We start from the raw sequence: 23,897 nt of genomic DNA on the forward strand, positions 1-23,897 counted from the left end.
TTCAGTCCAAGCACAAAGACTGGCGTCCAAGCTCAAAGACTGGCGTCCAAGCCCTTCTATTTCCTAGTCCTGTACTAACAAGTATAAGATTTTTGTACTTTTAAGTCTGCTCAGCGTGCAGGTAAGGACGCCAAAACCCAGTCCTGGAAGCTGGAGGAGGGGCGAAGGGGCGGGGCCAGCTCGGAGCTCGAGAGCCAGCACAGCCTCAGTCGGGGGCGGGGCCTCGAGCCCGGAAGGCTGCCCGGGGCGGGGCCTCGAGGGGCGGGTCCGGGGGGCGGGCCAGGAGGCGGGCCAGCCAGCGGGCCGGCGCGCCAGCCCTGCCTTGCGTGCTCACGTGACAGGTCCGCGAGGCCCGGCTCTTGCAGACGTCTAGGCCAGCGAAGATGGCGGCTGAGAGGGAACCTCCTCCGCTGGGGGACGTGAAGCCCACCGACTTTGAGGAGCTGGAGGACGGAGAGGACCTGTTCACCAGCACTGTCTCCACACTTGAGGTGAGACGGCCCCGGCGAGGAGGCCCCGCCGCGCGTCTAGCCTTTCGTCTGGCCGCCTCTCCCCCACCGCGACTTGTCCCTTCCCACCCCCGGGTTTGGCCAGGCCAGGTCCGGTGACACCTGTGACGCCGGCTGCACCTCAAGTGGCTGTCAAAGGGTCTGAGGTCGGCCTGGGCGACCGGGCCTCCGGACAGCAGCCTGCGGGCCTGGCCGCCGACCTCATCTCCAAGGGGCCAGGACCCACGACGGAACCTAGCCGTGCTTGTGGGCTCTCGGGCCTTCCGTGCCATTCGCGCCTCTTCCTCCAGGCAGGAGGACGGCTTGTCTCAGGTTCCCCGGGACACCTTTACTCCCCTGGGATTTCAGCAGCGGGGGTGGGGGGGAGGGGGCTTGTTCCTCTGCCCACCGGAGGGTGTGCCCTGCCATGGGAGAGCCAGGAAGTCGTGAAGTGAACTCTCAGGGGCTGAGGGTCCGCAGGGAAATCTGAGTGCGCTTTTCCCTGTCAGTGCCCTTCATGGATTGTTAGTTCTCTTGGTTTTGAGTAGGTAAATGCATTTGAGTTGGTGGGCTTGGGCAGGATCTCGTGAGGCGCAGGCTGGATTCGAACTCACTGTGTAGCTGAGGATGGCTTTGAACCTTTGATCTTCTTGCCTCACTCCCCTTTCCAAGTGCTCAGATTAGCCGACGTGAGCCAATGCTTGGGTTTTAGACTTTTTAGAGGCTGTAATGTTTGAAAAGTACGAACTCGAAGGGCGGAGTAGTCCAGGAAACTGGTTTTTAATTACCAGGGGAGAAATAGAAACAGATCTCCACTCCTTTTTCCTCTTTTTTCGCATGGTCAGCGATCTCTGAAGCTGAGTGTTCCTGTTTTTGTCAAAGGAAATACTGAGTTTGGCTGTAGTGGCCCGCCTTTTTCTGGTCACGTTTGAATTGCTTTACATCGAATGAGAGCACACACACCAGAAAATTTTTTAAGCATGTAAATACTTTTCTCAGAAGATTGTTTACCTCAGCTGTAGGTTTTTGTTTTTTTAATTAGGTGTATTTTGTGTGTGTCCTGTGCACACACTAGCACTTGCTTGTGAAAATCAAAGGACAACCTTTGGGAGCTGGTTCTCTGTTTACACCTTTGTCAGACTTGGTAGGCAATCCCTTTACTAGTTTAACCATCTCACCTGCCCTCTACTTTATTTATATGAGTACACTGTAGCTGTCAGACACAGACCAGAAGAGTGCATCACATCCCGTTACAGATGGTTGTGGCTGCTGGGAATTGAACTCATGGCTCTGGAAGAGCAGTCAGTGCTCTTAGCCGCTGAGCCATATCTCCAGCCCTGCCCCCTACTTTCTTATAACGTGCTTTAGTATTAGCTTTGTTGGCCAGTTCAGGTCTGCACCAAATCAAATGGAATTAGCAGTAAAGTACCCATTATCTGAATTTCGGTGACCAGAAACTGAAAACTTCAGTAACCATTCAACACTGATCACATTCTATTAATTTTGTCTGTAGTGCTGAAGCCAACGCCCACTTTCCAATATAATATACATTCCTCTGATAATGCCTTGATTCCTGATATGTACTAAACAAAATCTTGGATAATTGTGTTTTAATATAGCTAATACTGGTTTAATTGTCAAAACCATCATCTCGTAAAATTAGTTAAAATTACTTTGCAGAATATATCTTTTCTAGATAGGAGGAGTTAGTGTCTTCATGGTGCTTGATATATGTCATTTAACATGTGTTGAACATGTCTGCAGAATCCTAAAACCTAAATTGTCTTGTCTAGTCACAATACTAGAATAAAAAGAACTATAGTCTGTATCAGAGCAAGTCTGCAAAGTTTTATTATGATTAAACATATCTTGGCTAATATACTGTGAAAATTGTAAATAAAGTTGTTAATTGATTGTTGATCTAAAATCCTTATCTCAGGAATTCATTTTAAGAAAGTGGTGTGACTCAGGGTTTTAGATTCAGTTTTAAAAGTTTCAAGTTAGCATACCCCCTCCACCCCCCCCCCAAATGTTTGGGGTGATCTATGCAGGATGCTGTCCTGTTGGTTCACTCCTCATTTACATGATGCTTCTTACATTTTGGTGCAGAAGAATCGATTATTCCTGCACACATGCCTGCACCTGGATGGATTCTCTATGGTCAACAAACGCTTTCTTTCTTTTGAGACCAGATCTCTCTTTGTAGCCTAGATTGACATGGAGCCAGAGGGTTAGCATTTCAAACATGTTCTACAATAGCCACATGGTGGTGGCACATGACTTGAGTTCCAGCATTCAGACAAAGAAGCAGGTGGACCTCTTTCTTGAGTTTGACCCCAGCCTGCTCTACAGAGAGCTCTAGGACGCCAGGCTGCCCAGAGACAACAAAACAAAGAAACTGTAACACCACTCCTGGTTGTAGAGTGGTACTTTTCCTAGTACCACTAGTACTAGGAAAGTGACATTACTGGCCCCAGATCAGTGCTTCTGACTATAGATAAAATTTACTCAGGGGCTTTATTGTTGTACATATTCTGTTTCTGTGGGACACCGTAGAGTCCTATTTATTATTTATTTAGAGACAGGCTCTCACTGTGTAGCTGACCTGGAAATATATTTGTGGTGGAGGAGGGGGCTGGCCTCAAACTCATAGAGATCCTCCTGCCTCTGCCTCCTGAGTGCTGGGAATGAAGGTATGCACCACCTTGCCTGGCCTGTTAGCCTATTTATTGATTGGAATGTTTGGTTTCTTTTTCTTTTTTTTTTTTTTTTTTTTTTTTGAGTTTTTTATACTGGATATTTATCCTTTGTCTGGTGTATAAAGATTTCCCCCCCTGTTCTGTAGCCTGTCTCTTCACTCAGTATATTTTAATTGCTATACAGAAGTTTTTTTAATTTCCTGAACTCTCTTGGTGAGTTGTTAGTATTGTTTTCTGAATTAGTGGGTTCCTTTTCAGAAAGTCTTTGCTTTGCCAGCATTTCCCCAGTTTTCCCTCTAACAGTTGTATAGCTTCAGGGTCTTTAATGTATTCAGAGTTGGTTTTTGTATAAGGTGAGAAATAGATATCCACATAGACAGCCAGTTTTCCAAGTTCCATTTGTTGAAGATAGTCCCTTTTCAGTTCTGTATATTTGTACATCTTTGTTGAAAAGCTGGTGACTGGGTGCTGGTAAGATGGCTTAATATAAAGAGATACGTGTCATCAAGCCTGGCAACTACAGTTAATTCCTAAGGAGGAAACTAATTTGTCACGTGTTGTTCTCTGACCCCTTGTTTGGGCTATGGTATGCATGTGCCTCTCATCTCCTCAATAAATATAAATTAAAAATATTTAAAAATCAGATGGCTGGGCTGCGATTACATGGATTTATAGCTTGGGCCTCTGTTTTTATTGCATTGTGAATGTGCTGGTGCCATGTTGTGTAGTATAACTTGAAACAGCATCCCCTCTTTCCTTTCCTTTGTTGGTGCTTCCATATGAATCTTAGTGTTCTGTATATTTCTGTGAAGAATGTTTCTGGAGTTTTGTTAGGGATTGCATTTAATCTGTTCATAATAATAATTCTGTTGATCTGTGAGTTACCTTCTTGGTTAGGTTTTAGAGAATTGTGATGGAATTGTTTTGTTTCCTGATTTCCTGCTTAGCATGTCCATTGTTATTAGTAAATAAGAAAATTACTGATCTTTGTATGTCGGTTTCTCCTGGCACATTGCTGGAAGTGTTTATCAGATCCAAACATTTTTGGTGGAGTCTTTGGGGTTTATTAAATAAAATTGTATCATCTTCAAGTAAATATAACTTGACTTGTTTGCTATTTGTATTCCTTTTGTTCATTCTTGACTTACTGCTCCGGCCAAAACTTGAAGCACTATATGGAACAGGAATAGTAGAGTGGATGTTCTTGTTCCTGATATTAACAGAAATGCTATGAATTTCTTTCTCCCCATTTTGTGTGATATTGGCTATAGACTTGTTATACGTAGCTTGTATTATGTTGTGATATGTTTTGTTTTGTTTTGTTTTTCTATTGTTAATCTCTTTGGGCTTTTATCATGGAGGATTTTGTCCAAAGCCTTTTTTCTTCATCTGTTAAGATGATCATGTGGTTTTTCTTTAGTCCATTTGTGTGATACATAACATTTACTGAATTGTATGTTGAACTATCCCTATATCTGAAATGAAGCCAACTTGACGAATTACTGTTTTGGGGGGGGGCGAACCACAGTAATTACTTGTGTACATGTCTGTGTACATGTATGCATGCAGGCAGTATACATACATTCAGGGAGGCCAGAAGAGGGTGTTGGATTCCCTGGAACTGGAGTTAGAGACAGTTGTGAGCCATCATGTGGGTGCTGGGAATTGAACCTGGTTCTTTAGAAAGAGCAGTAAGTACTCTTTGCCACTGAGCCACCTCTCTAGCCTGAATTATTATTATTATTTTTAAAGTTTATTTTCTATGTATGAGTTTTGAGATTATTTGTTTTTGGCCAGCATTTATGTATGTATACTCTGTGGCTGATGACTTCAGTGCTCAGAAGGCATCTGAAGTAACTAGAATTACGGATAGTTTTTGGGCCACCATGTGGGTCCTGGTGAAACCTGCAAGAACAACAAATGCTCATTCATAAACTGTGTTATCTCTCTGGTCCCTAGGTTACCTTTTTAATGAGACTGAATTTGGTTTGCAAGTATTTTATCAAGAATTTTTGTGTCTGGTGTGTAATTTTCTTTTTCTGTTGTGTATTTATCTGGTTATGTCATCAGCATAACACTGGAGTCATGAGAGTGTGGAGCATTTTTTTTTACTTTATGGAATACTTTGAGAATAACGATTGCTGATTCTTCTTGAAAATTTGGTAGAACTATGTAGTGAACATATCCGGGGCTGGATTTCTTATAGTTAGAAGATATGTGTTACTGTTTAAATCCTGCTTCTTTCAGACCTGGTTATGTCATTTATCTCTTAGTTTAACTTCAGTAAGTCATATGCATTTACAAATTAATTTTCTTTTGATTTTCAAATTTAGTGGAATATAAGTTATTTAAGTTTTTAACATAGAGATTTACATATTCTAATTTTAAAAGGATTTATTTTTATGTGTATCTGTGTTTGAGTGAATGCTGTTAAGGCCAGGAGAGAACATGAAATCTTTTAGACATAAAGTTAAAGGCCTTGGAAGCCACCAGACATGAGTCCTGGAAGGACAAGTGTGTCCTTATTTGCCTAGCCTTCTCTTTAGCCCCCAATATACATTCTTTGTATATAGCCTTATGCTTTTATGACTTTTTTTCCCACTGTATTGGGGGTTGGGGGTATGTGTTACGTACAGTGCATGTGAAGCAGTCAGATCTATTATTATGTAGGTCCTGAGCTTTCATTAGGTAGGTTGTTGGCTTGGCTAAGAGTCCCTTAGCTGCTGAGTCATCTCATCAGCCCAGATTTTCTGACTTTCATTGGTTTTTGTTGTAATCGATACCTTTTCATCTCTAATTTTATTAATTTTGTTTTTCTCTGGTTCTTTTAGTTTGACTAAATATTTGGTAATCTTAGAATTCTTTTTAAAGAATCAACTCTTCATTTATTGTTTTATTTTTTGTATTTAAAATTTTTTCTGTGTCATTTATTTGCTGATTTTAGTTATTATAATCCACTGACTTTGGGTTTGCTTGTTCTTGTTTTTCCAGAGTACAGAGGTTATGTGAGGGCCCTCTAGTTTTTTTGGGTTTTCTTTTGTTTGTTTGTTTTTAAATATAAATGCTGATAGTTAAGAACTTTCCTCTGAGGACTGCTTTCATTATATTTCATGGGTTTTGAGATGTTCTCTTCGTTTACATTCAATTCTAGGAATTAAAAAAAAAATCCTTCTTTTATTTCCTTATTTTTATTTATCATCCAGTTGGGTGTTGCTTAATTCCCATGAGTATATGCATTTTTCTATAGTTCTCTTGCTGTTGATTTCTGCCTTTGTTACATTGTGGCCAGATTGGAAACAGTAAAAAGTTATTTCAGTTTTCCCTCTTTGTCCTAATAGGGTCTATTTTAGAGAAAGTTACATGGGCTACTGAGAAGAACATGAGTTCTGTGATATTTTAATGAAATGTTCTATTTTTCAGGCCCCTTGATCTGTGATATCACTTAACCTGGATTGATTATGTATTTATGTATTTGTTTATGTATTTATAATACATAAATATTGTATTTGTTGTTTTTTTTTTGAGATAGGATTTCTCTGTGTCCCTTGCTCTCCTGGACTTTACTCTGTATAACAGGCTGACCTTGAACTCAGGAGATCAGCCTGCTTCTGCCTCCTGAGTGCTAGGAATAAAGGCGTATGCCACCACTGCCCAGCTTTATATTTACTTTTTAAATGTACTCTGTCTCTGTGAGTGTGTGTCTATCTGTCTGTCTGTCTTTCTGCCTCTGATGTGCACATACACGCACGCACATCATGGTGTGTATAGTTAAACATGCTATGGTGCATGTGTAGAGGTAAGTGAATAACTTTGTGGACTTGGTTCTCCCCTTCCACATTTGTTTGTTTTGATAGAATGATCTGTTTTATTGGTGAGAATAATGTGTTAAAGTCACCATTATTGTTTTGGGGTGAATTTGATCTTATATCTAGTAATATTTGTTGTATGAACTGGTTGCACCTATGTTCTGTGTTAAATTGAAAATTCTTGGTGGATTGCTGCTCCCTTCTGACTATAAAATGGCTTTATCTTTTGCTCTAAAGTTCGTTTTGCCAGGTATTAATAGAAGGACACATTTACTTCTTATGTTTCTTTCCTTGAAATAAGAAAGTTTTCCCCATGCTTTCACTCTGAAGTTTCATTTGTTTTTGATGGTGAAGCACATTTCTTGGCAGGAAATATATGGGTCTTAGTTTTTGTTTTGTTTTTTTTTTAATTACTGTTTAATTAAAAATATTGTATGGATGTTTTGCTTGCATATATGTCTGCATACCACATTCAGGCTTGGTGCCCAGAGGCCAAAAAAGATGGTTTGATTTTCTGGAAGTGGAGTTATAGGTAGTTGTGAATGTGGGTGCTGGGAACTGAGTCCAGGTTCTCTGCAAGAGCAGCAAGTGCTCTTAGTCATCTCTAGAGCCTTGATTTTTATGTTTAAAGCAAAATTGTTTGTGTACACATGTGGTCAGAGAACAACTGGGAAATCCTCTTCCTGCTTCCAGCATTATATATGCAGGTGTGCGTGCCTGCTGAGGCATTGTACCTACCCAATGATTTTATAATGCAGATGCTTGTAGCTGTAAACTCCTCTTAGGATTGCTTTTTTTGTACTGTAGATCTTTAACATGCTGAATTTTCATTCGATCTTTAGGAATGTTTTTTGGTGGGGGTAGGTAGGGGGATGGGCAGGGGATGAGCGTTGGGAGTGGTAGACTGAGATAGAGTCTCGCAAATTTGCTAGGTGGCTAAAATGACCTTGAATTTGTATTCCTCTTGCTTCTTCCTCTACAGTGTTGGGATTACAGGTTTATGTCACCACATCCAGTTTATGTGATAGGTCTTAAAATCCAGGTCTTCCTACCTGGTAGGAAGTACTTGCCCAATTGAGCCTTGGTCTTAGCCTATCTTTTGATATTTTTTGACGACCCACCCATCATTTGATAGTGTGTTGTTCAATTCCCATATTGAGTTTTATAGCTGTTGATTTCTGTTTTTATTTCATTCTTATCTTGGAAGACAAGAAATTGTTTTTCTGTATTTGTTAGGACATGTGCCCTTTTGTTTTAGAGACGGTTCCATGGGCTGTTGAGAAGAAAGTATATTCAGTGTTTGGGTGGAATGTTATTAGATGCTTGTTAGTTCCATTTGAGCTATGCTGTCATTAAACACAGATGTTTTTGTCTGGCTGACCTGTTAATTGGTAAGGATAAGACATTGACGTCATTCACTTACTAAGTTGGAGTTAATCTCTGAATCTGCTCTGTGCATATTTATTTAAAGTTGTATTCTTGATTTAAGTGTTTTTCTTTATCTCTTTGGACTAGTTGGGTTCATACTCTTTTGTCAGATAGAACAGTGACATCTGCTTACTTTTCAGTTCCTTTTGCTTGTAATACCTTTATCCATCCTTTCACCCCAAAGATTCCCTCTATCTTTGATGGTAAGACACATTTCTTGAAGGCAGTAAATAATATGGATCCTTTTTTTCCCTTTTTTTGCAATTCAGTGTGCCTGTTTCTTTCTTAAAATTTTATACACATATATTGGGGGGGCGGGCGGGGAGGGCACACAGATTAGCCATGGACTTCATAAGACTGATCGTAAATCTCTAGCTGTTACTGTGGTGACAGTAGGGGGACACGCCCATCATGGTTGCCACTGACTTTTGAGAGCTGTATTGGATTTTTGGACAATGGTCACAGCCACTTCTGCCTGCTTTTACAAAGATTGTACCTGGCTTAATAAACTCTTTATAGCAGTTGTCTCTTGCAGTAATAATAGATATTATTGTATGGTGTTGAGGTTTTCTTTTACCATCACATTAATGGAACTTCTAATCTTCTAACTCACCTGGAAGTCCTGATTTGTTTATTTACAATTTCTCTCTCTCTCTCTCTCTCTCTCTCTCTCTCTCTCTCTCTCTCTCTCTCTGTGTGTGTGTGTGTGTGTGTGTGTGTGTGTGTGTGTGTGTGTGTGTGTGTGTAGTTTATGGGGGTTGGTTGTCTGTATACTACCCATTGAGCTGTCTTTTTTTTTTTTTTTTTTTTTGAGAAAGGTCTCACTTATGTAGCCTAGGCTGACCATGGACTCTCAGCAGTTCTCTTGCCTCCTAAGTGCTTGCATTGCAAGCATGAGCCGTAAAGTTTGACTACCTGTTTTTCTAAACAGCATTGTTAAAGTACAGCTAACCCATTTGTGTGTACATTTGAGTTGTTTTAGTATAGTGAGATATGTGTATTACCACAGTCAGTTTTAGAACAGTTTCATTATTTTAGAAAGGATCTTGTACCTTTAAATGTTGTCCTATTTTCTCAGCTTCTAACTTTAACAACATAGCAACTAATCTATCTATATATATTTCCCTATTCTGGAGTTTGAATGAGTAGAATCGCATTCCGCCCCACCCCATGTGAGAGCACTTGAGCATGTGTGTGTGTCTATGTATGTGCATGTGTGCGTGTGTGTGTTTATATTTTTAATGCTTTTTTCCTACTCAGCATTCAAGGGGAAGGGAGCTGTTATTACAGTGCATCATATATAGTTATGGCAGTGTAAATAAATAAAAATAAGGTCTTGCCTTGTGTCCAAGTGGCCTTAAGCTTGTGATCATTTGGCTCCAGTCTCACCTCTTGTGCTACACTCTCAGAAATTTGTTACTATGCCTGGCTCCACTTTCATTATTTTTGTTTGGATTATCATGTCCAGAATCCGCTAAATGCTGAGTTACATTGAGGCCTTGGTTTTCTTTCTTTTTAACTCCCACCCCTACCCCAGTCTAGCTATGTAGTCTGGGCTACCTTGAATCTAGTATCCTCCTATCTTAGCTTCCCCAGAATTAGATGATATGATTGCCGTACCTCACATGACTGGCTTTCTTTTTCTTTATTTAACTTTTATTTAGCATTTATTTATTTATTTATTTTTATTTATTTTTTTCTGAGAAAGGGTTTCTTTGTGTAGCCCTGGTTGTCCTGGAACTCATGTGGTTTTGTTAATAACTAAGTTATGTTAGTGCTTATAAAAGGGATAATATACTTAAGTGATTGTTGAGCAAAGAGGATGTATTGAAGTGTATTTCAGCCTTCTCTAAATGTAAATAGCTGTTCTTTTCCTCTCTAACAAGAGAATGTTGTATTTCTTTAGCTAGAGACACAGTGAAAATCAAATAAGCATGCCAATCCATTGTCCACTATTGTTCTTTTAACAGTCAAGTCCATCATCTCCCGAACCAGCCAGTCTTCCTGCAGAAGATATTAGTGCAAATTCCAATGGCTCCAAACCTGTAGAAGTTGTCCTAGACGATGACAGAGAAGATCTTTTCGCAGGTAATTGTCACACCTTGATTTTTTATAGTAGTAGCCAATTATAATACACATGCTATTAGAAAATACTCTGTAAGGCAAGTGAAACCTGTATCTTTATAGGAACTCTGTAACACCTTAGAGAGTTACAGACATGAATGTGAACATAATTGATTCCTGTGATCTTAGCATTTGGGAGATGAAGGCATGAGGATTGCTGAGTTCAGGGTCAGTCCCAGCTTATTGGGTGAGAAACTTAGCAGGATAGCTGTTTAGCTATGTCATTCTGTAGGAAATGCACACAGAACAGTGGAAGAAGCAAAAATACCCCTAATTTTAAGCATTTGAGAGTAGGTACATGATACTGACCATGCCTTGGGTGGTGCAGTGATTGTGTTCTTTTTGTTATTGTTGTTACAAGTTGTCACAAAGCAAAACCAATGTATGAACTAAGATTCACTATGGGAGCTAGAGAGATGACAAAGCAGCTCTGGCAGAGGACCCGGGTTTGATTACTAGCATCCACATGGTGGCCCACCGCTGTAAGTTAACTCCAGTTTAAGGATATCTGATGCCTTCTTCTGGCCTCTAGTGGCACAAAACACACACACACACACACACACACACACACACACACACACACATATGAATTATTCTACATTATAGGTTTGCTGTTAGGTAAGTTGATGGTTGAATTTGTTTTGGATATAGGATAGAATTTGGTGTAGTTCATTCTAGCTTAAAAAATGCTTGGTTCTTCTAAACACTTATGTCTTAAAATTAAATTAGAATATAAGCTAATATTTTATTATTAAAAAGCAAAATTTAAATTTTAAATTGATACATAATTAAAATTTTAATATTGACACAGAATTAAAATAGTAGATAACTTTGTATTTAGATAATTTGTATTAAACTCTGTAAACTAATTTATAATATTGAGTTATTAATGCTTTCAACTTTTTAGTAATCCATATTTAAATGTACAAGTATGCTTGAAGTTACAGTTCTTCATACAAAAGTCTATATAATTTCTAGTTTGAGAACCTGTGGCAGAATATTGTTTAGGAGGTGAGGCTAGCCTGTGCTATATAATGACTAACAGATCAGGGATATATAGCAAGACCATATGTCAAAGAAAGGAAGGAAGAAAATAATGAAAGAACAGTATATTGTCAGGTTTTTTGGTTCTTTTGTTTGTTTGTTTGTTTGTTTTGTTTTGTTTTGTTTTTTAAGCTCAAACAATTTAGTACTGGCAAGAAGGAATCAATGGGTGAAGCTCTTTTTGTATAACCTTGACTGTGCTTGGGTTTGATCCAGTGAGCCCCCAAGGAAGGGAGAGAACTGACTGCTAAAATTGTCCTCTGACCTATACATGCACACTGGGGCATTATTCCTGCACTGCCGTACATATATCATTCATACATACATACGTTCATAAGCATACAACAATTTTAAATAAAATTATTTTTATGCTGTACATGTTAACCTAACTGAGTTTTATGATGACTTTAGGTGATCTAAGACATGTTTGTATAAGTAATATTACACTTGGCTCATATTTATAATGCATTTAATTAGATCTACCTCTTTTCCTATGGAAGCGTGTGATGCTAGGAATCTCTAAGTATAACAACATATGCTATCAGGATGATGAAACTTGTTGTCTAGTAGTAATGACATCTTTGGTGCATAGAATACAGATCTAGCTCAAGCTGCATAGCCATAGTGATTTCAAAGTCATAAACCAGAATATATTGTGTGTATTGGTGTGTTTTAGATAAGTTATATCGTTTGTATAGTGCAGGTCACTCAGTCAGCAGCACATGGAAAACAATTAGCTGTGACATGTTAGGTTATCTATAAGATGTTCACCAAATGAGTTCAACGGTCTAACCCTTCTCCAGTTGTTACATTCTTTTAAAGATTTATTTATTTATGTATATGAGTGTGTTGTACCTGTTTTCAGATACACCAGAAGAGGGCATCCTATTCCATTGAACTCAGGACCTCTGGAAGAGCAGACAGTGCTCTTAACCACTGAGCCATTTCTCTAGCTCCATTTGTTACATATTAAAGGACGCCTGACTGTGGGCAAAATCAATGTGTATTTCACTCAAGTTATAGCTCTATACCTTTCTTAACTTTTAAACCTGTTTTGATCTGAGCCTTCCGTATTTGTGGTTGTTTATTTAAGCAAAAAGAAGTCATGTCAGCAATTTAAAGTCTGGACATAGCCATACTCACCCGCAGGGTCAGATGCTCCTCAGTAATATGAATTGGAGCATTCATGAGATCCTAAGAACCAAACAACAAGGACTGCAGTGGTGATCCACACCCTTAATCTCAGCTGAGGAGGCAGAGGCAGGCAGATCTCTGAATTTGAGTGAGTTCCAAGACAGCCAGGAATGCCCACAGCGAAACCCTGTCTCAAAAAACCAACCAACAAAACAAAACAAAAAGGCCAACAACAACAAAGTGAATTTAAGGCAGAGCGTCAGTTTGATTTCTTCCCTTTCCATTTTAGTCACTTAGGATATCATACCTTACTTAAACTTGCCAGCCCTTTGCTGTTGAAGCAGTTACTAATACAAGCAAGCAAAACCTTGCTGCATCAACACAGTCAAATGTCATTGAAAAACTCTGGTTGGCTTTAAACTAGAGTTTCTCAACCTTTCTAATGCTGTGACCAACTATTTAATATATTTACTAATTCCTCCTGTTGTGGTGACCGCTAACCATAAAATTATTCCATTATTACCTCATAGCTGTAGTTTTGCCTCTGTTGTGAATTATAATGTATCTGAACTGCAACCCTCTTGAGAACACTGAGTTTAAAGTGATGCCAGTGGAGTTCTTTGGTTTGCTGTTGTGTGCGTGTCTGTTGCTGTAGCAGTGCCTCCTCGGGGCTTGTGGGGGCCGGCTGCTTATTGATGCTTTGACCCTCTGAAACTCACACCTCAGTTTCTTTTTCTTTTTCAATGTGTCTGAGTGTTTTGTCTCCATTTATATTTGTGCACCAACTGTATGCAGTGCCTGTAGAGGATAGAAAAGGCACTAGATTCCCTGGAATTACGGATGGTTATAAGCTGCCATGTGGTTTTTGGCAAATGAACCTGGGTCCTCTGGAAGAGCTGCTTTTAACCATTGAGCCATCATTCTAGTCATTAAACCTAGTTTTGATATATTACATTTTACTTTCTTATATTACTGACTTGCCTTTTGTTTTTGAGATGGAGGTCTTACTATGTAGACGTGGTCTCAAATTGATAGGTATCTATCTCCTTGCCTCTGCCTCCCAAGTGCTGGTAATAAAGGCAGGCACCATTATGCTACAGTTATTGTTGACTATTTTAACCTCTTTAAATTTTTCTTATTACCTCTGTCACCTATCCCCCCCACCCCCTGTGTGTGTGGTGTGTGTGTACACAGCATGTGCATGAAGGTCAGAGGATAGCTTGTAGAAGTTAGTTCTCTTTCCACCATGAGGGTCCCAAGGATCAAACTCAGTCAGGCTTGATGGAAAGCACTTGTACTCACTAAGCCATTTTTGTCCCTGATTTAATTTTTTTTCTTCTTTTTTTTTTGAAAAGAGTATTAAGTGCCATCAGTGTGCAGAGGCTAAAATGGTATCTATTCTAGTTTGTTCTGTTGGTGTCATATGTCGTCTTTACATCTATTCACCCCCCACCCTTTTGTTACCATAGTTTGGAAGATTTTAGTTCTTAATCATTTTTCTTTTAATATAAAATTAACAAGAGATCTATACCATCTTGTCAACATAAATAACCAGTCTGAATAGTTTGATAATATGTAGCCTGTATAATTTCAAGTTGACTGCTTAAAGTGGCTCATTGACCATAATTACTACTTTCACAAAATCCCAAGAATCCAGAAACCTTAGACTGAAAAACCATTGGTCTGATCCCTTGTTTGCCTTAATTCCACCTTCCTCCTCTTGGCATCAGTTCTACAAGCCAGCAGAACTATTCTGTGTTGGCTCACTGATTAAATTTCACTACCCCCCTTTACTTATGCTGTTATTCTATTTGCATGGTATTTTTCTCCAACTTCTTCCTGCTTAAACCACCTCAAATCAGAGTCACAGATTTTCTGATTTTCCCCACCCTGAAATATTGACTCCTGTGTCTGCTCAAATTATAGTGTTTGTTCTGTCGTTCAAATAGCAATTGAATGTCTTATAACATTCTTTATTGTTCTCTTAAGTCTTTTATTATTATTTAACATTCCACATGTCTTGTTTTCTCAACTAGATTATAAACTCCCTGAGGGCAGGTATGATTCTTTTTCCATTTCTTTGTGTTTCTTTTGCATTTAGCACAATATTACATAGTATGTAGACTTTCAGTTTATTGATGTGGTTTGATTTTAAATATATTTAATTTTAGATATATCAAGTGAATGAGCATTTAAAATTACAATCTAAACATTTCTTTGCTTTGTGTCATATTTGTATGTTCAACTAATATCCAGTAATCTTTGGCAATTAATTGCTTTAGATTACTAACTTGGTGGGTTTTCTGTAATAGGTTTTAATCCCAATTGGAATTCTGCTATAGCATTTGTTTTCATATGTATGAAATAATTATATTAGTTTGAATAAAATATTTGAAAGGTAAGTTACCATGTATATATTGTATTACCAGTCCAAAACTGAATGAATATGGAATTATTTACATCATTGCTTTTCTCCTAGTATTGATAGTTAAACTGACTTAATACAGTTCTTCATAAAATCAACAGTTTGTTTGCTGTAAAATTTTCATAAAGAACTAAATAATTAGTTATATAAAGTCACTTTGTAGTGATAACTTGTAAGTCATAGTCCTTTTGAGACTTGCTTGTAGGTCTTTTTTTCATATTTCATGAACTGCTATATGCTGTAATTTCCTTGTTTAACTTGTTTAATTATGTCTAGAAGCCACAGAAGAGGTATCCTTGGACAGTCCAGAAAGAGAGCCCATCATGTCCTCCGAGCCTTCTCCAGCAGTCACTCCTGTCACGCCCACCACACTCATTGCTCCTAGAATCGAATCAAAGAGTATTTCTGCTCCAGTCATCTTTGACAGATCCAGGGAAGAGGTATGGTGAACATTTATGTTTCTAGGTTAAAATTTAAAGGGTAGTTGTCATTCCTTACCTTGTTAGTTATTCCTAATCAAAGGCTTTGAGATACCTTAGGTGGGAAAACCACTCTAAGAAGAAAGGCATGGTGGCACATGTCTATAATCTCAGTGCTTGGGAGGCAGAGGTAGGTAGGTCTCTGTTGGAAGCCAGCTTGGTTTTACAATTGAGTTCTAACCCAGCTAAGGTTACATACTGGAACCTGATATTAACACACACTCGCACACACATGCTCTGACCTGGCATTTTATTTACATTCTTTTTGGTTTACTTTTGAGACAGAATCTTTTTAACTCTGTTACCCATGTTGGCCTGGAATTCTTAGTGTCCTCATTGGCTTAAAACTCATAATATTCCTTTCTTAGCCTCTAAATAATCCACCCCATGGAATTCTACTACTTAAGGTTCTTAAATCATAGAATTTGAAGCTGGAGTGTAATTCAGTGGTAGAGTGCTTGCAGTGATTTCAATGATTAAATCACGCTGTTGACGTTTGTGGTCTTGTGATAATAGTATGTACCTCTGAAGGTTCCTATGTTGAACAAGTGATGGGTGTAAGTACTTAAAGTGGTGTTGTGAGTTTCTTTGATAGCACATGTAATAAATTAAACTTAAGATTGCTATCTAGCATTGATTTATTTTCACAGTGCTAAGGAGTGGCTAGTGGTTTTGGTTTTTGTTTGCTTGTTTTACCTCTGAGCTGTATGTGCAGCCCAAACGTTTATCTTTCTTTTTGAGCTTCCTCAAGCTTTCATTTTTAAAAGAAAGAGCTACAGATCAATTAAAGGTACATTCTCATGACCTGATAATCTTTTTATTTATAAAAGATAAGATTATTAAGAAACAGCAATAGTTTTTTAACAAGGCACATTTGGAGAATAAAACAATCATGATATAAAAGTTATTTTAAATATAAAACATTTAAAAATTATTTAACTAGTAATATATAACCGGTATAATCACAACTAAATAGTGATTATATATAAACATGTAAATAATACTAAGGGAAAGTAGTAAGACACAAATGAGCACCCACACTAAGACTCCATGGTACAAACTGAAAACAGATACTGTTAGTGAGCAGTCTACACTGTTAAATATCAGGTAGCAGCTGTGTTGGCTGGTGAAAAGGTGCTAACTGGAAGGCAAGCTGTAACAGGATCTTTGGGGATATACTAGTGCTTGCATTTCTCCTTTGAGTTCTGGTTACGAAGATGAGCTCATCTTGTGAGAATTATTGAACTGCCCACTCAACGGTTCATACACTTTTTTGAGTCACAGTGTACATGTACAAACAATTAGCTTAATGTCTCTATAAAAAGGGACTTTGAACAAAAAGATGGTAGGAAAACATACTTTTGTTATAGCTTTTTATTATATTTATATATATATATTTATATTATATTAGTAATATTGCCTTGACATTTTGGCAAATTAATACTCTCAGATTTCTTGTCCTTTGTTTGTTTTGTTTTTTGCTTTTGTTCAGTGCTGTGAATAGAACCCAGGGCCTTGCTTGTGCTAGACAGGCATACTACCTCTGAATTATACTCCCAGCTAACCTTTCTACAAACTCTTCTATAGCAAAAGTACATAAAACTTTTGGAATTTTTTTGTTTGTTTTGTAGTTTTTCTTTGCTTGGTTTTGTTTTGTTTGAGACAGGGTTTCTCTTTTTATCCTTGGCTGTGTAGAAGTCACTCTGTAGACCAGGTTAGACTGGCCTCAAACTCAGAGAGCAAAACCTGCCTTTGCTTCCCCAAGGGCTTGTGCCACCACCTCCCAGCTAAAATGCTTGTTTTAAATTGTTTTAAAAAGGGCCTTTCTGAAGTTCCATCAAGTTATTTTTCCCACTTGCTGATTTTGAAAATTGAGTTTTACAGAACCTTGTCTTCAAGAAAAATGTGTTTTAAAAAAATAATTAGAAGAATCATTCTTTCAAAGTAGCTTTTAGATATAATTTCTACAAGTAAGTTCCTACTAGTACAAGTAATATTCTTTCTAGTTATTCAGGAGTGAAAATTCTGGGGCTGAGACTGGGAAAATGGCATAGTAGATAACCACATGTGGGTTTAGATACCCTCATGGGTAAAATGGTAGACGTGGGCACGCCCTGCAGTCCCAGTGTTAGAGAGGCAGAAACTGGACCCCTACGGCAAGCTAGGCAGCTAGACCACACAGATCGGTGGGGTAGGGAGGCTGAGTAAAAGTAAAGCAATAAAGCATGTATTAATCTAATGATTCCACTTATTAGCTGTATCTGATGGAGCATATCTATAAGCCCAGCACACAGGATGTAGAAGCAAGAGGAACAGAAAATTTCATATTGAGCCAAAAAAATAATAATAATCCACAATACGTGTTTTTTTCTTTTTAAAAGTTTTTCTATGCATATGAAACGTTAAGACATATTTCTGTTTTCCAAATGATCTTTATTATTTGAGTGTTTTTTGTTTACATAGCATATATGAAAGTTCCTGTTGCTTTTAAATTATTGTGACATGATCCTAATAAAAATACTAGGGTCTGTATATCTGGAAAAAAATAGTAAAAATTATTTTATATTATGATAGTAATATAAATCGAAATTTTTAAATTTTACATTTTTTGAGAATTTCATACATGAGTACTGTGTTTTATGACCAACTACTGTCCACTTGGTATTGGGTCACCTGTCAGTTGGCTCATTCTTAGGAGAAAAAAAAAAAAATCTAAGCAGCCAGTGACTGCCTGTAGCTCTTCATTTAAGGGTAGGAAGTTTCTCCCATCCACATTGGCATGTCAACTATTATTATCAAATGTAGTGCCCATAGTCTCTACCTCACCGTTTGTGGGTGTAAGATAAGTATTTAGAGCACAGGTAGAAATGATGCTGGTTTAGAGAGATGGCAGTAGTAGGATCTTTCCTAGGGCACAGGACCTCTCAGACATGGCTGGCCAGGGCTGCACCTCTAGGCAGACACTCCCTATTGGGAGGGCCGTGAGTCCACATAGACAGCTGCTGTTTACCTTCAAGATATATGGAACTTTTTAACACCAAAATACACTTTTCTAGATTGAAGAAGAAGCAAATGGAGATATTTTTGATATAGAAATTGGTGTGTCAGATCCGGAAAAAGTTGGTGAGTCATTATTGTATTTTGCACTTCTTTTTGACTAGCTTGATTGTTTTCCATTTAGTATATGGTTACAGTGTTGTTTCTTTTTTAATTGTTTTGTATTTTATTTTGAAGCATTTAATGTAATTAATTAAATGGAGGGTCTTATACATACTAGGCAAACATTCTACTGCTTAACCTAACCTCTACCCATGCATTTGGATTTTAATGATATTCTTTGGCTTTTTTATTTATAGGTGATGGCATGAATGCTTACATGGCATATAGAGTAACCACAAAGGTAAGCTTTGCTTATTCAATAAAGTGTTGGCCCCTCTGTGTAGTAGAGAGGATGTGAGCAGAAGTATGCAGGAAGTGAATTAATCTGGACCTGAGGGTCAGGTGTGGCTAAAGTAGATCCAAGGTGAGTGATGAGGTAGGAATGGGAGAGAGGAGCAGGATGCTTCTTTCAGGCACATTTGCTTGTGTAAAAGGCCAAAGTCAAGGCATTAAACTTTCTAGAGTTTTATCTGTATGTGACTCATGGCTGAATTTGTTGGCTGCAGGCCTCAGTTATTTTGAGTAGTCATGTTAGGAGTTTTAATTTCATCCTTAGTGTGAAGGAGAACTGTTAGAGAGGTTGGACAAAAGCATGACACTGTTAGATTTTCACTGGGACAGCTCTGCCTTAATTCAGTGTGAATTGTGAGGATCCCAGTACTGGTCAAGATCTCCAGTTGAGAGGCCACTGCAGTTTTTAAGGATTAAGTCTTGAAACAAAGCAAGTCAATCATAGTATCTTAATTTTACATTGAGAGTATAGCACAGTTGTTAGAGTGAGTGCCTGCCTAACATGCATGAAGCCCCAGGTTCACTCTCCAATATGCAGAAAAACCAGAGGAAGTGGTGCACACCTGTGATTTCAACACTTGGGAGGTAGAGGCATGGGGAGCAGAAAGAAGTTCATAGTAGGTTTTAAGGCAGCCTAGGACACACAAACAACTACAACTGGGGAGGGCATTGGTACTTGACAGTGAGGAAACAGTTTTGAAAGTTATGGAAATAAATAGTTGTTTGAATTACATAGGTATGAGATTCAATAATGTGTGAATAGAAGGAATAAGGAAGAAATTTATTTATGATAAAACTTTATAGTTGAAGAAGGACAAGATGGAATGAGACCGAATGAGGTGGAGAAAGTTTTGTTAGTTGATGAAACAAATCCATATTAAATCCTTACTATAACTTCAGGTTCTGTTTCAAGCACCTGGATATAGCACAAAAGAGTAAAGTGCTGTCCCTGGGACTCTAACAGGGAAAGTGCAGTGAGTTTGAGTTCAGTGAGGTCTGCATGGAGGTCTGGGCCATTGGGTAAATTGAAGAATCAGTAGTTTATGATTGTGAGTTCAAAGGTAACCTAGGCTACACGTGTGTGTGTGTGTGTGTGTGTGTGTGTGTGTGTGTGTGATACACACCTTGTCTCAGAAAACTAAAAGGGAAAGAAAAACATTAGCAAAAGTATGGTAGAGATCGGTGTGATAGATCAAAGACAGAATAAAGCAAGTATCTTCCAGCCTCTTATTTTACTTAAAAACTACGACTTGGGCCCAAAGTTTTAGTTTTGTGGTTTTTTTTTGTTTTGTTTTGTTTTGTTTTGTTTTAAATCTATAAGCCACATTGGTACTCTGCATCCATTTGCAAAACAGAACAGACTACACTTGCAGTTATATGTAGTATTTATTTGTAAATGATTGCTTATTACTAATGATGTGAAATACCTTTTCTTTATTTGTAGACTTCTCTTTCCATGTTCAGTAAGAGTGAATTTTCAGTCAAAAGAAGATTCAGTGACTTTCTTGGTTTGCATAGCAAATTAGCAAGCAAATATTTACATGTTGGTTATATTGTGCCACCAGCTCCAGAAAAAAGTATAGTAGGTAAGCACAAATCAGAATAATTACTCCTTACTGTTCCTAATTCAGTTCTAGCTGTTCCAGTTTGTGTGCCCCTTATCCATCCCAATGAGAGCTCCCATCTAGAGCTGTAGATTTATTTATATGTGCTCTGCTGATCCTGCATATCCTTAAAGAATGTGTAGCTCACAGTTTGTTTCTAATGTAAATATCTGGTTGTTGAATATTGGGTTGAAATTGACCAAACTGAAGGCAGTTAGAAACTGATTTTCTAGGGTCATTAGAATACCAGTGTGCTGCGTGCTGTTCCAGTGATACTAATGTTGTTAGCACATTAATGTTTTTTCTGAGAGCTAGGTGCTCTTCAGTGCTCAGCTATATATTGTCTAAAGAGAAGTTCAGTTTAGCCTTTCTCTTATAAGAGCCGTTTACATTCATTTTAGTTTATTATAAAATTAGTTCCAGTCAGGTTTACCTAGGTCTTACCTGAAATAAAACAAAAAACATTTCTAATATCAGGAGTAAGGGCTTAATATTAAAATGTAAAAATTACAAAAAAAGCAAAAAGCTTTGATTATCTTTACTATAAAAGTTTTACTACTTAATTTATTGTGTGTATCAGGAGATGTCACTCTTGCCACCACATGCATGTGGAGAGCAGAACAGTTTATGGAAGTTGGCACTCTTCCCTTTATAAATCCCTGGGTTTGAACTCAGGGTAGTCAGGTTTAGCATCAAGCATCTTTATACACTAAGCCATCTCACTGGCCACCACTGATCTACTTTTAAGACTTATTACATTTTAAAATTTGTAGGTTATGGCCAATCTGTTTTAAGTTCTGGGTTTTTAATGACCCCATTTTAATTTTCTTTATACTGAAAATTATAACTGAGAAATATTTAAAATGAATATTGCTGATCATTAATTTTATTAGGCTTAAAAGATCATTTTATCATTTATAATTTTACAACTTGATGTATTCAGTTGAATTTGTTATATTCTTTTCCAAATCCTTGAATACAAAACATTTTGGGTTAGTTGCTTTGTGGTAGGAATTGAGCTCAGGGCCTTTAGTTCTAAATTACTGCCAAAGACTCAGTTTTTTATTTTTTAAAAATAATAATACTGTATTGTTTCAGAACTGTCTAAGATGCATTTAGTATGGGTTAAATTTGGTTGGAAATGTTGGAAATGCAGCTTCTTTGGCAGCGTTTGCCTGGCATGCACAAATTCCAGGGTGTGATTCCCAGCACTGAGGAGGTAGAGACAGGAGACTCAGGTTAAGTCATTCTTGGCTGCACAGCAAGTTCAAGGCCAGCCTAGGCTATATAAGAGTCATTAATAAGTAATAAGACTAGGTCCTTTGAATACCATTTCATTACAGAAATGCAAGTTTATTATGTGTAATAATATGTGTTTATATGCATATGTATACATGTATGTAATGGCAGAAAATATAAAGCCAAATAAAAGTTTCCTCCAAAAATTGTGAATACTTAAAGGTAACTAACAGATTAATTTTTGAACTTTCTGGTGTCTAGCTAGTAGAGAAGCAATTATGTGTTTCACAACACCATATATTATTGACAACTTCTGAATTAACATACATATTCTCATATATATTCTCTAAAAATAATAGGGTCTCATGTAGCTCAAATTGGCCTCAAACCCAGTGTGTTGTGGAGGACAACCCTGAACTGTTGATCCTCTTGTGGATAAAAATGTTCCAAAATGTTCCAATTGTAGGAGTGGACCGCCATGCCCAGCTTGTTTGCTTGTTCACTTTATTTACGTATGCATGCATTCATTCATTATCAAAGTTCTTGATGTACCTACCTCATTCTCTCAAGTTCTGGGATTATAGCTGTCTGCCACCACACTTGTGTAGATGTGCAGATTTTTAAAGTAATATATTTAATGAGATGGCAGATTACAAATAGAAGTTTTCTGAGAAGCTGTAATTGCCATTGAAAGGAGTCTGCATTAGCTGTAGCTCAGATAAAGACACAATTCTTTCTAAACTATTAGAAAAGGAACAGCCTGGCATAAGAGTGCATTTTTATAGTGCCAGCACTGGAGAGTCTTAGGCAAGAGGATCATGAGGTTCAGGTCAGCCTAAGGTACATAGATAAGACCATGGCTCTATGGAACACAGACAAAATGACCAAAACAGCCTATGTAGCCATAACAAATGCAAACATCCTATCTCTGCACAGGGAAAGCATTTAGGGAACTCATCAATTACATTTAACATTCCTTCATCCCATAAAGACCTTCATTGACATTCATTGACTGTAGTTTTTTAAACTCCATTTTATATGTTCAAATGTAGGAATGGAGCCTAAGGAGATGGCTCAGAGTAGAGTAGTTAAGAGTACTTAAGTTTAGTACATTTACAAAAAGCTGGAGTTTGCTACCTAGGGCCCATATTGGGCATCTTACAAATGCCTATAACTCCAATTCTAGAGGATCTGATGTCCTCATCTGTCTTCTGCAACACCTTTATGTGTCTGTACATAACAAAATATGCACAAACACCGAAGCAAATAACGAAATCTTTTTTAAAAAAGAGAGAGAGATAGAAAAAAATTAAGTTGGAGATCTAGGTAGAATACTTAACAAGGCATTCATGAAGCCTTGTGTTCAAGTCACAGGATTACGGAGAAAATACTCTTGAAATATCAAAACTGTTGTGTTCTTAAAGTATGAAATAACACAAGTTATGAAATTTGTATGTAAGCATCTGTACAAGTTCAAAACCCACAAATATAGCTCAAGTTGTGCTTTATTTACATGTTCCTGCCATAGATTTATTCATTAATTAGAGATATTGACATATTACGAGATGTAATTCTTCAAAATGCCTTACTCTTTAAGAAATATCCCAGTACCAACATAGGGCCGTTACTATATTTTGATTATGAAGGTATTATGATGGTCTGTTTCTTAAAAATCTCCTCCAACTTCTTCAAAGGTATGACCAAGGTCAAAGTAGGTAAAGAAGACTCATCGTCCACTGAGTTTGTAGAAAAACGAAGAGCGGCACTGGAAAGGTAATCTGAGTTGCAGCATCACTATTGCCTTGCCTTTGTCAGTCTGCACCTTCGCAGTCCAACGGCATGCCACCTGTCTGTATCATGCCATAAGCAGGAAAATAAAGGAATAAATGAGTTGATGTTAGGATTATGTCCTAATTACCAAAAGCTCTAAAAGGTGCCTGTAGTTGTAAGAGGGAAAAGTAGAAATTGTGCTTGCAG

The 23,897-nt window shown here is 37.9% G+C and overlaps 1 protein-coding gene across 2 annotated transcripts in view; it reads left to right on the forward strand.

Moving 5' to 3' along the window:
• The first annotated feature begins 366 nt into the window (after positions 1 to 366).
• Positions 367 to 23,897, forward strand: part of SNX2 (sorting nexin 2) — a 36,719-nt gene continuing 13,188 nt past the window's right edge. The window contains exons 1-8 of one of the 2 annotated variants that reach the window (XM_080919806.1): positions 367 to 491; positions 10,392 to 10,509; positions 14,760 to 14,781; positions 15,425 to 15,588; positions 18,684 to 18,750; positions 18,984 to 19,027; positions 20,522 to 20,663; positions 23,615 to 23,693. In XM_080919806.1, the coding sequence (XP_080775932.1) occupies positions 10,486 to 10,509; positions 14,760 to 14,781; positions 15,425 to 15,588; positions 18,684 to 18,750; positions 18,984 to 19,027; positions 20,522 to 20,663; positions 23,615 to 23,693 (542 nt within the window). In that variant the 5' untranslated portion in view covers positions 367 to 491; positions 10,392 to 10,485. The remainder of the gene's footprint in view (positions 492 to 10,391; positions 10,510 to 14,759; positions 14,782 to 15,424; positions 15,589 to 18,683; positions 18,751 to 18,983; positions 19,028 to 20,521; positions 20,664 to 23,614; positions 23,694 to 23,897) is intronic. The other variant, XM_080919805.1, reaches the window with a different exon arrangement.

The sequence above is a fragment of the Micromys minutus genome (assembly GCF_963924665.1).
Source record: "Micromys minutus genome assembly, chromosome: 8".
In the NCBI taxonomy this organism is placed as follows: domain Eukaryota; kingdom Metazoa; phylum Chordata; class Mammalia; order Rodentia; family Muridae; genus Micromys; species Micromys minutus.